The sequence below is a fragment of the Salvelinus fontinalis genome, chromosome 12, assembly GCF_029448725.1.
Source record: "Salvelinus fontinalis isolate EN_2023a chromosome 12, ASM2944872v1, whole genome shotgun sequence".
NCBI lineage: Eukaryota > Metazoa > Chordata > Actinopteri > Salmoniformes > Salmonidae > Salvelinus > Salvelinus fontinalis.
In genome coordinates, this window is record NC_074676.1 from 10,065,976 (window position 1) to 10,081,591 (window position 15,616).

Genomic DNA, 15,616 nt, shown 5'->3' on the forward strand with positions numbered 1-15,616 from the left:
ATGGCTATTGTCTTTCACGCCGTTAAATGTACTGTAAAATGTTGCCGTAAACGGCCCACTCCTGAAATATAGGGGAAAGTTGTTAAGAAAGGGTCTCCCACTCGTAAATAAAGGTTGTCGTTTAAGCGTTTCCCACTCTTATCTATGTAAGCCAGTTCAGCAAAGTTGCATTGGCATTGTATTTCAATAGCATGCACAGCAGGTTAAAGCTCCCAATAAATAAATGCCGCAAAATCACCAGCTATAACTTGTCTTGACATAGGGGCAAATTGCTCTACGGGTCACAGCGCAGTATATTCACCTAAAGCATCCAAAGTGGAACTCGGAGGAAAGACTAATGGTTAACTTCCTGTCATTCCCAGATTTATTCATATGGCTAGGCGGTAAACTGGCCTCTCACTCTAACCCTGGATTAACACAAATTCAAGCTGCATACTAACTTATTCTTCTTCCATAAATAAGGGCCTGTTTTAGTAAATCAAAGAGGAACTGGTTAACACCGCAAAACGTCCTGCCAAAACTTGTTGTCACCCACACACGACTTTCAATCAAATAGACATACAGGATAAGGACATACAGTAGCACAAAAGGACAATGATCCATTGTAGTATATGTAGAAATAGGAAACACAGGTCAGGTATTGTGTGCTATCCATCCATTGTGTACTAACCTACTTATTTTATGAGATAAAAAAAAAAAATCAATTTAGGAATGGCCATTTTAGCTGAACACTTACTAACCCCTCAAAAGATGAAGGTAGCCTCTGAAAGTATTCATTAAAGTTGGTTCAGTTACATACACTGTAGCTATTTCAAGGGAGCTAAGGGTCACATCTAGTTTCATAATAACCAGATGGCAATACCGTTATATTATTAGTCTTACAAATCTGTCCGTCATTTTTGCATTTCATGGAAGGAGGGGGTTGTATCCTGTACAGTTAAATTATGAATACATGGTTGAGAAGGCATAAAGCTGTATTTGTCTCTACTCTTTCCAAGGATAGCCGGAGTCGGGACAGTGCAAGCTGCATGCTGCAATACATCTCCTCACAGTTCATTCATTCACTCATTCACTGTGGAGCTAAACACCTCAAGCTCACGTTAATGTATGCATCCAGGGTCTGGGGAGAGAGACGGGGCCTGGGGAGAGAGACGGGGGAGTGGTGGCGTTTATCTGGAAGAGGCACATGCATACTTTGGCGTGAGTCCCTGGAGATGAGACTCCAAGTCTGATTTTCCACAGCCTAAGCACCAGAGTCCCTCTCATTTAGCAGCAGATTAATCATTCAGTCACCCCGGCCTTTGCTGGCTTTTTTGGGGAGGTGGTGGAAGGGTCAGACCCTCCCCTCCAGTCTAACTGAGCCCTGGCTCTGTAACCCTGGCTGGAGAATCCCAGGGGGAAAGCCATCCCATTGTGTACTGATCCACTTCCACTACTCCCCAGTGCAGGGCCCTTCCCCTCCGTTACATGTCCCACTGTGGTCAAGGCTAATGCCCCGCACGGGAAAATTATAGCAGGATACATTTCACAGGACATACAAAACAGAGAAGCTAATTTAACATGCACACGATCCCTGGCGAAAACAGAAACAGAGAGGGGGTTCGGGAAGAGGTGGAAAGGGAGTTAGAAAAAGAGGGCCACTAAAAATGACAAGAAAGCAAGAATGAAAGAGGATATTTTCATTACAGCACTAAAGCAAGAGAAAAAGTGATGTTTCCCCCTCAACTAGAAATAGCCCTCTGAAACGATCCTAGACTCACTATCATGGCTTGTCACCTTTAACATATCAGGGTCACACACAGGCATGGAAAACATCCAAAATCACCATTTCAGGCACAACCGAACTTGCTAAGATAAAACAACAAGCAACCCGTATGCGACTTCTGTGATACAAGGTCTTTTCTTCTTTCTAATCACCTCAGTGAGAAATGACAGGGCCCCTGTGGAGTCCCACTCTGCCACTAAATCAAATACTTCAGCAATGCCAGTGAGTGGTCAAATGTGCTATTTAATGAAGGGAGCCCTCCACCCCCTCCCTCTGCCCCCTCCACACACCCCCTCTGCTATTCTGAGACAAGTGCAGATTAATGACTGTTAATCCAGATCAAATAGGAATTTTTCAGATGACAGGAACTGGTCATGTCGACATACCTCTTAATGGTGGAAGCCAGCGTGTTAACAGGGTTCCGTGCCGTACATTCCGGCTGAGATGCCATTTGATATAAATGATCGCCGCTTGGAATGTATTCCTCGGGCGCTGGCGTCCAGCGGTGCCACCACTGTTTTCAGTGTAGACAAGCGCCACAAGAGAGTCAGAGGATTATACAATTTGGCCCCATCTATGCAAGTGCATCCTGGGTAACAGCTCTTGAACGCACTACACAATGAGGATCCTCCCACACGAATAATTGCAGGCCTCCATCACTCAGAACCAAATAGCAATCCGTTATGAAGCATCAGACCATTAGTTAACCTGCCAGGTGCTTTCCCAAACGCATACTTTAGAATTATTGGGACAGTAACCGAAAGGTCGCTGATTCAAATCCCCGAGCTGACTAGGTGAAAAAGAGGTTGATGTGCCCTTGAGCAAGGCACTTAACCCTAATTACTCCTGTAAGTTGCTCTAGATAAGAACGTCCACTAAATGATTAAAATGTCAATGTAAATCACTGCCGCCTCTGACATCACATCGTTTTATCATACCACAGGAACAGCTCACTGCGCTGGGATGCTCTGGTGCCTGGTACCCTGCACATTGACCGTAGTAGCCTACACTCTGTTTGGTACCTACATACAATAAGGGAGAGTGGAGTATCTTGAGTCATTTGTTACATTCAGCATCACTCCGTCAAGGGAAACGTAGTATTCTTTCTATCAAAGTTATCTACACATATTTTAGGATGTTGTCTATCCCTGGAAATAATCAGAATTCATGTAAACATTACAGATTTGAAAAAGCTTGTCCAAAGAAAAAGTAGTCTCTTGGCACAATTTATGGGGTAAATTGAGCTTAGGGCCAGGGTAAGCATTGGGACTCATTTCTAAAACTTTGTAAAATACAATAATACACTTTTAACAATAGGTCAGGCCCTGGTGTAACATCATATCCCAGTGATAATGCCTTGCATTACGCATGGGAAGAAAACACTTCAATTGTGGCCTAGCCCTAGAGGGGGGTGCACACAACTGAGGATGGCCTTTTTCATCATTTCAACCTGACTAATCACACAAATGCGAGGAGTCTTCAAAATACTATGCATATTATGCATAAACCTGACAAAATGTAATCATCATTTGTACGGGGTAGATTGATTTGCCATTTGCTCAACTTGCCCCTTGCCAAATGGCACAATTTACCCCAAAGCAACCGTTTTGACTATCAGCCCATACAGCTACGTGGATGCACTTAAATGATAGGTTTAAGACCTCATATTGTAGCTTACAGAGACCCCGACTGTCTTACAACAATCTACTTTGGTTTAGATACAAGCATTTTGAAACCTATAACACAATAAATTCATTGAACTCCGTTTTATTTTTACCTCACTTGATTACCTCTTTTTCCATGTGGTTTATTTCTTCACAGACTCCATGAAATTATGACCTCTTCCTAAATATTTGGTCACATGATTAATTTTGTGTATGGTTTTCTAAAAACAAGTGGTGGCTCAACTAACCCTTTGGCACGACTTACCCCACTTTCCCCAACACTGCTCAGAAAAGTTTGACTTTTTAGGCTGTAGTTTTTTAGCTCAAATCATTTCAGCAATTTGGATGACAGAAAGTGTCACAGTTCTGTCTTGAGGGTTAAAGGAAGAAGAAGGGTGTGCCCATTGTTAGTACACTGCAGTGGCAACCCGTCATTCAGGCCAGGTGGGGCAGAGCCTGTTTTGAGCCCCAAATCTTTTGGCAAAGAATGGGGTAGGGCTTGCCTGTTTTGCATGTTAGTTTGGCATTAATACGTGTCACATATCAGTTTGCAAACAATGTAAAGAAATATATGTCATTGAGTTAATAAAGCTGCACACAAACATGGTCTCTTTTTTGTTTTCTTGAGTGAGGCAGCTCCAAAATGCAGGTGTTTCAGCCCAGCTCAGTGCTTTCTGTGGTGGTGGTGGTGATGGTGGTGGTGGTGGGGGTGGTGGGGGTGGTGGTGGTGGTGGTGGTGGTGGTGGTGGTGGTGGTGGTGGTGGTGGTGGTGGTGGTGGTGGTGGTGGTGGGGCAAGCCAGCAGGAAATACGGAGCGGTGTGCCGTGATTGCCTCAGTGTTCTGTCACTCATGGGGAAACTACGTCACCGCGAAGTCTAAGGGGAGACCTCGAAAATTCGAGCCCTTTGGGTTCTGACATAGAGATACATTAGAAGTGCCCATCCAAGAAGCCTCAAGGTCATTGGCCACAGATATAATGATGTCAAATCACGTTATAGGTACAGTAGCTGATCATGTCAACATCATACTTTCAAAATTTTAGCTAGCAGTCATCATCATCTTTCAAGTCAACAATCTACTGGCAAATCCTTTTCAATCCTTGTCATTTGAAGATCGGACATAAACATTGCACACAAGTTGGAAATCGTAAATTCAACAATGAGTGGTTTGGAAGGAAGTGACTACAGCAAAAGGTGAGTCCAAAAACGTATTGTTTGCTCCTGCATAAATGATGTAATATGCCAGGGAGATATGTATACTGTAGCTAAGAAAGTAATACTAAGTGTATGTTGTGAAGAAAGATGTTAGTAGCCCATGTGCCTCACACTAATCATTTAATAATCTTTATTTAGCCTACTGTTCTGACTTGGTGTTGCACGTGTACATGTAGCCTATAGCCTGTTTTAGAGAAATGTAATCATTGAATATTGTAAGAGCATTCATAGTCTGCTTATATGGCCCCTTTATTTATCCTGCGCTTCTGACTTGGTGTACAGGGAGAATACTGTAAGAACGGCCTATGTTCTGAATTCTGTCGCTGTACATTTCAAAAGTGCTGAACAAATAGTTATATTGACAACGTCCGTCCTAGCTCGCTCATTAATGTCTTAATGGAAATGACGGATTGCCTCTTATCCGCTTGTCGTCTCCTTATGCCATAGTTTGTACATCTCAATTGTCAGTAGAAACGAATTTTGTTTAAACAAGTCCGCCTATGTTTTTTAAAAAGACAGTAAAAGAGGCTGAATTAACTGTTTCGCTGACAGACAAGGCTCAGCTGATAGCCAGGTGTAGCAGTGGTAAGGTGTTGGGACTGCTGTTGGAACTCTGCTGTTGGGACAGCTTAATGTAGGCCACTACACAACAGTTTTTGGGCACCGTTTGTCACCGTTATAGTGCAATTAATGTACTGTTTAGTGTTGAGTGGTGGCTTTGCTGGCATGCATAATAAAAACTATTTTTTTTGCACCACCAAGATTTACATGCTAGAATTGCCACTGGTACACTGTGAACTTTCTCTAAACCATTACTGTACAAGGTAGGTAAAGTCCTCTATGACAAGTTCTATACATACCTGAGACTTAATCTCTTGATAAAATAACCTGTGTTTGGGTATTTTGATTTAATAAGGTGCTCTAAAAAATAAAAAATGTTTTGGGGACACCAGTCTTCATCCTCTGCACCAGCGCTTCCCAAAGAAACCTTGTTCCTAGCTTGTTTTTACTAAATGTACTTCCAAATCAGTAGAAAGTGCATGACTGCAGTCTCACTGTATAAACACAGAGCTGTTGGTACCGGGAATTTGATTAGAGAGCGGCTTTGATTTGAGGATTCCCAGCCCCTTCCCTTCCCCAACAGACATCAGGAGGAGCAGAACCTGAAGAATGGGCTTCCAGACCATGTATCCAGTCTGTCGAACACACTCCCATTATCTACTATCCTCTTATTTTGAATCTTTATGTTCCCTTGAGCTGAAAACAAAATGTTAAAGCTATTCGAGGAATGCAAGCTAATTTTGTGCCGTCTCAAGACCAGTGAGTTAACAGCAGTGGTGTACTTAAGTAAAAATATTTTAAAGTACTACTTAAGTCGTTTTTTGGGGTATCTGTACTTCACTTTACTATTTGTATTTTTGACAACTTTTACTTTTACTCCACTACATTCCTAAAGAAAATAAGGTACTTTTTACTCCATACATTTTCCCTGACACCCAAAAGTACTCGTTATATTTCGAATGCTTAGCAGGACAGGAAAATGGTCCAATTCCCACACATCAAGAGAACATCTCTGGTCATCTCTACTGCCTCTTATCTGGCAGACTCACTAAACACAAATGCTTCGTTTGTAAATGATGTCTGCGTGTTAGAGTGTACCTGTCCGTAAAATAATAAAACAAGAAAATTGTGCCGTCTGGTTTGCTTGATGTAGTGAATATGAAATGACTTATACTTTTACTTTTGATTCTTAAATATATTTTTAGCAATTACATTTACTTTTGATACGTAAGTTTATTTAACACCAAATACATTTAGACTTTTACTCAAGTAGCATTTTACTGGGTGACTTTCACTTTTACTTGAGTCATTTTCTCTTTAGGGTATCTTTACTTTTACTCAAGTAGGACAATTGGGTATTTTTTCGACCACTGGTTAACAGTTGTGCGAGGTTACAATGGGAATCTCTCCACTCAGAGGACATTGAGCTACTTTTTAGGAAGAATTCAACATTTTTCTAAGACTGGAAAGCAGTAGTGGATTACACTGTTTATCTTGGCCTGCTGAGCACTGCTTCTGTCTTGACAACTGTTATGAGTTTATCTGGACATGGTCCTCATCCATACCATCTACGCAGTGTATTGAAGTATTTTTTCCGTAAGACAACTAACTTTCAACGTCAACACAACACGGTAAATGTGCTTTTAGATTATACTATTCTTTGTCAAGAAGGACTGCGGTGGATATAGTCCAATGGAAAGTTTTGAGAGTACAAAGTCGACAAATGGCTTTATTTTGATAATTTCCTGACTGAAAATCAGGATATTCTCCTTCTGCCCAACTTCCTTTCCCTGTTACTTTACTTCCTCTAGCCACTGGGCGTGCTCAATGGCAGCGTGACTTTTCTACATTTAATTTTAGAACCACAATGCTGATGATTATTGTCTTAGCAGACAATCTGACTGAGGGCAGCACAACCTTTACCAGACTAGGACTACTACACAGGTGAACATCCTATACAGATTGTCCTTAGAGCCTCCTAGCCACGACTATAGTCACTACAAACAGGATTCCTCAGTAAGATTTCTGCCTGTCAGCATGCTGCTTTGTAGCAATAGATGACAGGTGAGTGGTAGGCCTATTCAACTGGGGCTTATGTGACTGATAAGGATGGGGCTAAGGTGAGTGGCAGGCATGTGATGTCAGGTAAGGGCAAGTGAAGCTACTGTAGTGGGGAGGCTCCAGCGCCTACCTGTTGTAAGGGTTCCTTAGCAGTAGGGCTTGGCTGCCTGCACAGCCTTCTGATGGGGTGTGACATCCATACACGGGTGGAGGGACAGGATACTGCTGCTCACCTACACAAACAGACACATTAAACCGTTAATGTTCATCTCAATTATCACCCACCAACTAAGCACATTACAGATTGAGAATGTAAACAGTATCATGGGACATTCCTAAGGATAAGAGACAGCTTCACGACTGCACTGGAAGTGAGTTCCCCGATTCTTTACTTCTCTCGACAACCCAGACGCACAGCTATGAGAGAGTAACAATAGTAAACATACTTGTCTGACGGTTAATTTTCTGTGCGTGAACAAACAAAATGTTTCAAATGAATCACTTTGCTGTTCTACGAGTGACGTGGGTATGGGTCAAAGAAAGAAGGGCCACATTAGCTATAAAGCTTTCAGGGAACTCATCTCTGGTCGAATGGATCCTTCTCTGAGAAAAACTATCCTGAAATGGAAATTGTGAAAGAAACCTGTGACCTGTGGCCGAATGTACACAGCCCTTATACAAACAAGAGGCTCTTCTTTGAAGCCGTAAAGCACACTGAATCTTTTTGCTTTTTCAAAGCGCAAATGAAGGATCTCTGCTTTGGCTCTGCCTCCACATATTGTGAATGGGTCCCAGGGCAGTTCTAAACATTCCAAAAATCTTGTATCGCTGTTTCCTACAGTTATCATTTCCATGAAGAGAGTCTGAAATTTACAACATCACAGTTATAAAATTAACAACACACGTCCAGCCGTTTACTAACAGGAGGGCCATGGATGAAGAAAAGGAAAATGAAAAACCCAAGATGGTAGTGATTTAGGACAATGACGTGAAGGTCACTGTAAGACTTAACCTCGCAGTGACTTTAAGATGGAGGCCACTCCCTAGGTGAGGAGTATGGAGTTCACAATACACGTGTTTACACACATATATACTTGAATGCACACACACACACACACACACACACACACACACACACACACACACACACACACACACACACACACACACACACACACACACACACACACACACACACACACACACACACACACACACACACACACACTCACACACACACTCACACACACACACACAAGCAGGAATCTAGGTGAGAATATTGTGCTGTTTACCCATACTGGTCTGCTGAGCGAGGGAGTCTTCATGTTTAAAGGAGTGGTTGGGGAACTGGGAGGAGTGGTGTGTGGGAGTGTGACCGTAATTAGTGGTACCATCGAAAGCACTGTAACCTGTAAAGACAAAGAAGAACGGTTTAGAAAAACTAAATTAATAATGTCAAGGTTTTCAGACCATGGAAAGTACATAAAAATGTGTTTACATGTGAAAAGTTACTTTATAAATTCTGAATTAGCTCATCCATTAACATTCAGCACCATAACCCTTTGTACTGAATGGGTAGGTAAATGACCTTCCTCCTTCCTCCTCAAACTCCAGTTGCCCCTGTGTTGCGGTGAGAGTGAAAGCGTCCGGAGTGAAAACAAACTGTGGCAGGACACTGGAGGGCTGACACCAGGTTCAAGGCTTAATCATGTCTATGTCTGACCCAGGGTGGAGCACCAGTTCATCAGTCACACACCAACCAACACCGACGCCAGGAAGTACACACCACAGCCACTTTCACCAGCGCCCCAGCAGGGTTCACTTAAAACTCATTAAAGAGCTCTATTTGTCTTCCACTCATCTCTGTCTTGACAGTGGAGAGGAGGACAGGACTGATCCCCATTACAGTAGACCTACATAGGGCTGGGTAGCCTCCTGGGCTGGTCTGGGACACAAGGGGGAAGGGCACTGCCCAGGGAGTTTGTGTGGTAGTGTTCTCACCTTAAACCAGTCTGCTTTACGCACTGCAGTAGAGCGGGATGTGAAGAAATACCAAATGCACCTATGAAGTGACCAGAATTTTCTGCCATATATATATATATATACAGTCCTGTCTCGGAGCTACTTTTTCCACATGTTGTTACGTTACAGCCTAATTCTAAAATTTATTAATTAAATAAAAATCAGCAATCTACACACAATACCCAATAATGACAACGTAAAAAACAGAAATACCTTGTTTACATAAGTATTCAGATCCTTTGCTATGAGATTCGAAATTGAGCTCAGTTTCATCCTGTTTCCATTGATCATCCTTGAGATGTTTCTACAACTTGATTAGAGTACACCTGTGGTAAATTCAATTGATTGGACATGATTTGGAAATACACACACCTGTCTATATAAGGTCCCACAGTTGAAAGTGCATGTCAGAGCAAAAAACAAACCATGAGGTCAAAGGAATTGTCCATAGAGCTCCGAGACAGGATTGTGTCAAGACACAGATCTGGGGAAGGGTACCAAAACATTTCTGCAGTATTGAAGGTCCCTAAGAACACAGTGGCCCCATCATTCTTAAATGGATGAAGTTTGGAACCACCAAGACTCTTCCCAGAGCTGGCTGCCCAACCAAACTGAGCAATCGGGGGAGAAGGGTCTTGGTCAGGGAGGTGACCAAGAACCCGATGTTCACTCTGACAGAGCTCCAGAGTTTGTCTGTGGAGATGGGCGAACCTTCCAGAAGGACAACCATCTCTGCAGCACTCCACCAATCAGCCCTGACAGCCCGCTTGGAGTTTGCCAAAAGGAATCTAAAAGACTCTCAGACCATGAGAAACAAGATTCTCTGGTCTGATGAAACTAAGCTTGAACTCTTTGGCATGAATGCCAAGCATCACGTCTGGAGGAAACCTGGCACTATCCCTACGGTGAAGCATGGTGGTAGCAGCATCATGCTGTGTGGATGTTTTTCAGCGGCAGGGACTGGGAGACTGGCTTCGGAACAAGTCCCTGAATATCCTTGAGTGGCTCAGCCAGAGCCCGGACTTGAACCCGATCAAACATCTCTGGAGAAACCTGAAAATAGCTGTGCAGCAACGCTCCCCATCCAACCTGACAGAGCTTGAGAGGATCTGCAGAGAAATGGGAGGAACTCCCCAAATACAGGTGTGCCAAGTATGTAGTGTCATACCCAAGAAGACTCTATGCTGTAATCGCTGTCAAAGGTGATTCAACAAAGTACTGAGTAAAGGGTCTGAATACTTATGTAAATGTTATATTTAATTTTTTAATTTTTAATAAATTAGCAAACATTTCTAAAAACCAGTTTATGCTTTGTCATTATGGGGTATTGTGTATAGATTGATGAGGGGGGGGAACAATTTAATCCATTTTAGAATAAGGCTGTAATTTAACAAAACGTGGAAATAGTCAAGGGGTCTGAATACTTACCGAAGGCACTGCATATATCTTCTACAATATAATGCGTTGAACCTTAATTGTAATAATTTATTTGATGCTTATTACTTTTGCTGAAAAGATTATGAATCATATAAGGACAAGTACTCAAATGTACACCACTGAACCACGGCCTTATGTGTATTACTTACAGTATAGCATCAATGTAATAATAAATTATAAAGAGTGTTGACTGACTCCCAAAGAGTTCAAATATTACAGAATTGTGTATTGTCAACCCGTAACCTAATCAATAGTCAGACACAAAGTGTCTAATTCTATAAATGAGTGCCTTAATCAATAAAAACTAATATCACAGTGACTGTATATATATTAATCAACTTCAGAATTCCATCTATATTTTCCCAGCAATTGTATTTCGATAAGTATCTTTTTTTAATGTTCGTTTTGAAAAAGCAGGCCAAGAAGTAGCCTACAAATCTTGTATAAGTTATTACAGAGTTTCCGTGTGTTAGAAATGTCAACCAGGATGGTAAACCAAGGGAAGTCAACTATAAAACTATACGACAGTTGGAATATCAGAATGATACTTAGAAACAATACGTTCATTTCAAAAACTTTACATAACAAAAAGGGTTCTGAAGGGTAATATAAACCGTTGAAGGGTAATACAAATATTTGCAGTTTTTAATCATTTTGTTTAAGGAAAGTCCCTACTATAATACCTTGACTAGCCTATTCTCTTTTCCTCAGCTTCCATTCAAGTAAACTTCCCACCCACCCACACACACACCCACACACACACACACACACACACACACACACACACACACACACACACACACACACACACACACACACACACACACACACACACACACACACACACACACACACACACACACACACACACACTCATGGAATTACACAAGCACAAGTACACTTTAACGACACAGACACTAATACACACAAAGTACCTCACACTAACTCGTTTTGACTTTCAAGTTTCGTATTTTAAATGTAAACAGAGCATGAACACAGTGGACATTCCCTCAGTGACCATCATTGATTTAGTATCTAGTGAAAGTGACCCGCATGAGTCTGAGCCATGCTTGTTTGCACTGCTTGGCCAGGCACAGAAGGGGTGTGATAAGTGGGTTGAAGGTTGGACGAGCCCTTTGAAACTGATGTTATTTCTAATTAATCCTCCGTTAAAAGTGCAGACTGATTACATTTGGTGTGTGAACACTGGTGACCCCCAACAGACCCTAAAAAGAAATCCCAGAGCTTGACTACAAATAGCTCAGGTCAAAGTGAAACCGAGGGGTAATAATCATTTAAAAAATAACTTGGAAATCAGAAGCCAAGTATATGTCACACTCACAATTGGTCAGCTTCAGATACACTTTCATCGATTTAAGGAACGCTACTGAGATTAGTTCATGTCATAATACAAGTTAAAAAATAATGACCTTTTCTGTTATCACTGAGCCTTTTCCCCTTAATTTGTATTACATTACCATACTCTTCTATAGCCTAAGGCCTAATTCATGGCTCAGCATAATACTGTGTGTTAACCTCCCGCAGGACTCTTAAACATTTGTATTTGAGATTCAGTTGTAAAAAAAAAAACACAAGTCCACAATAAAGGCAAGTTTTTTTTGTTGTAAATGTTTAAGAGTCCTGTGGCTGTATGATCAGCTGAACTATAACACAGCTGCTGGTATTAGAACTTCAGAGATCCTATTGTACATCCATTCGTGATGAAAATCATCTATTCTGTTTGAAATAACGCTTTGTTGAAAGGGCACATTCATTTAAAAGCAATGTCAGTCATTCATAATATAATTTGTTATGAAATTGACATGCTGCAGTGGAATATACATCTGATAAATAATTTAAACAGTACTAAGTTCAGTGAGCGTCATTAAATAATATAGTTTATATATATGTATGCAATGCACTAATTATAAACTCGCTAAATCAATCATAAGTTTGTGAAAATTGTGATAAGGTAATAAAGAAAAGAGCATAGCAAATGCAGAGATTTTCTCAATTGTAAACTCATGTCAACAACATTTGTTTGTTTATTGATCATGAACTACAGACAAATGTACATCACTAGAGTCAGCAAAAAACTGTAGGCAGGGAAAATAGTCAAATCATAAGAAAAGCATACATTTGCAAAATTATACAGAAGGACTAGAAACGTAACTGCTTAAAACTACTTTGAACAACACGGAACAAATCCATTCTTTCTGAGAATTTAAATATTGTATTTGACCTAATACCAAGTCCTCGTGCAACCACACTACACTACACTACACTACACTACACTACACTACACTACACTACACTACACTAATCTAATCTCCAGAATAGATTATTATGGTTAATCTTACCCTGGTTCCTGGAGGGGGGCTGGGTGTCCATACAGTTGGTCAGGTAGGGTGCGTTGCTGAACATCCTTGGCTGGCTTGGTGGGGGCTGGCTGGGTGGAGGGGGGGCCCCGAAGGCCCCGTACCTGCAGGCCCCTGTGCCAGTGAACTGGCCGGAGAAGTGCACAGTGAAGGCGCTCAGGCCGCAGTGGGGGTCCTCATGGGGGTCCCCAGAGCTCCAGCTGGGCTCCTGCTTGATGAAGGGGTGGGGGGCCAGCGAGCTGTAGGGGGTGCCAGTGTGGAAGTCCAGTACGGGGCCCCACTGAGGAGCACTGCTGACGGGGAGGGTACAATTGCCGTTCCCCCCTGGCAAGGCTGGCACCGGGGGCAGCAGGGCGTTGAGGTCACGTACGTCTGAGCCCATCTCTGGCGGAGCGACCGCACCCTGAAACCAGTCTGTCCAAAACCCCGACAGGGTCGCTCTGAAAATGGACCTAAGTCTTCTTCGGCGTTCTGATGTACCCGGCTCCTGGTTCTGTGGAAACTCACGTCCAACAAAGCCTCATTGTAACATAGGAAGACGGCAAACTTTGTATCTAGGGAAACACACACAATTGCCCCCAAACGAAGGTGAAACAATAGTGCTTCTTTTGTTGTGTGCTCCGGGAGTCCATGCAGTGGACAGAGAGAGGTGCTGCCTGGAGGTCCAACCTGGGGAGTGTTCTCTCAGCTCTGTGAATGGAGGAGAAAAAGTGGGAAGGGAGGAGATGAGGAGAGGAGTAGCCCTCTATTCCTTTACTCGTGCGTCTGTTTTCTTTAGAGCCCACAAAGCTCAAATAGAGACCTAGTGAGAAGGCTGGAGGAGGAGCCAAGGCCAATGAGCAAGAGGGATGAGAAGCTGGCTTCATTTCATTTACAGTATGGCTCCTCAGCCCCTCACTCTAAACACCTCTCTCTATGTAAGATCACACCATGCAGTAAGTCTAAATGAGAATGTTTGTGTGATTTGGGTTATTTCATTAGGATCCCCATTAGCTGTTGTGAAAGCAGCAGCTACTCTTCCTGGGGTCCACAAAAAACATGAAACATGACATAAGGCAGAACATTAATAGACAAGAACAGCTCAAGGACAGAGCTACATACATGTAAAACATGAAACATAGCCTACATACACACAGAATATCTAGGTCAAACAGGGGAGAGGCATTGTGACATGAGGTGTTGCTTTATCTGTTTTTTGGAACCAGGTTTGCTGTCCACTTGATCAATGCGTGTGTATGGATGCATGCGCATGTGTGTGTGTGTGTGTGTGTTCATGTGTGTGCGTGTGTGTGTGCGCGTGCGTGTGCGCGTGTGCTTGTGTGTGAGAAAGTGAGCAAGAGAGTGAGACAGTGAGTGACTGAGAGAGAGTTCAATTGAAATTGAAATAATTTTGGGGATTTAGAAATAAGACAAGTGTACATCCCTTCACTATATTCCTTTCGCAGCATGTGCAAATAAGTTGTGAGTACCAATATTACTGCTTGATTTGTCTTCAACAGGATTATTCACTGAATCTTTGGATGTTGCCAAAACGTTCGATTTGGAATTATTATACCTACTGTGTGTTTAGCTAATTCCCGGGGTGGCCTAAATCTAATAATCAGCTTTACCAACAAATAGAACATATGTGGGATGTTGACACACAGCCTATTTAATATTACTGCATATAGAACAACAAAATGTAGGCAATGCTTTCGAAATAACAACATCATCTCACATCTCACATTGTTGGTCATTTATAACTGGACATACACTTAAATGAGTTACATTCTTGTTTACGCAATGAAATCAGCGTCTCTTTTTCAGATAGTCCGACGCGATGAGGATGTTATCTTGGTTCGGTGAGTTAGATATACATTATGTGTTGCTCATGCCTTGTCACTGCACGTAGCCTAGGTTGTATATCATGAATGCAATCAAAAGCCCTCTATTTACGAACAGAAAATGTACATGAACACAACATATAAACGATGGAGTGACATTCTCGTCTCTTGAAATGATACCATAACCTGAATATGTTTTGACATTGATTAAATAAGCGGCTCATGCAAAGTAACACAATTCGTTTTTCGATATAGGTGCCTTGGTCAATTATTTTCTGATTGGCATATTTAAGTTTCAAGTTTTAATGTCGTATGCACAAGTACAGTGAAATGGCTTTCTTGCAAACTCAAAGAAAGGCATTTCACTGTACTTGTGCATGTGACATTTCAACATGAAACTTAATTATTTTGACTAAATGTATTCCGATAATCCCTGTAATTTTTCTTAATTCGTTCACTGTATCTCTAAACATTATATGAACCTCTGTCTATCGAAACAGTTGAATTTAGCTCAAAGGCTAAAAGTTGAATTTAGCTCAAAGGCTAAAAGTTGAATTTAGCTCAAAGGCTAAAAGTTCATCCAAGTAGCAAAATAATATTAATAGTCTACTAATACTAATACTACTACTAATAAAGTATTATTACATGATATTGTTATATTCTAATATATGTGTATTAATAATTACAAAC

At 41.7% G+C, this 15,616-nt stretch overlaps 1 protein-coding gene across 3 annotated transcripts in view; it reads right to left on the reverse strand.

The window, feature by feature from the left end:
- The window catches only part of LOC129866762 (Wilms tumor protein homolog), an 18,582-nt gene extending 4,723 nt beyond the window's left edge, over window positions 1-13,859 (reverse strand). For 2 of the 3 annotated variants that reach the window (XM_055939622.1, XM_055939621.1), the window contains exons 1-3: window positions 13,086-13,859; window positions 8,559-8,675; window positions 7,397-7,499 (exon numbers count right to left, since the gene is read on the reverse strand). In XM_055939622.1, coding sequence (XP_055795597.1) covers window positions 7,397-7,499; window positions 8,559-8,675; window positions 13,086-13,485 — 620 coding nt within the window. In that variant the 5' untranslated portion in view covers window positions 13,486-13,859. Of the gene's footprint in view, window positions 1-2,151; window positions 2,236-7,396; window positions 7,500-8,558; window positions 8,676-13,085 lie in introns of all 3 variants that reach the window. The other variant, XM_055939623.1, reaches the window with a different exon arrangement.
- Between the last annotated feature and the right edge of the window lie 1,757 nt (window positions 13,860-15,616).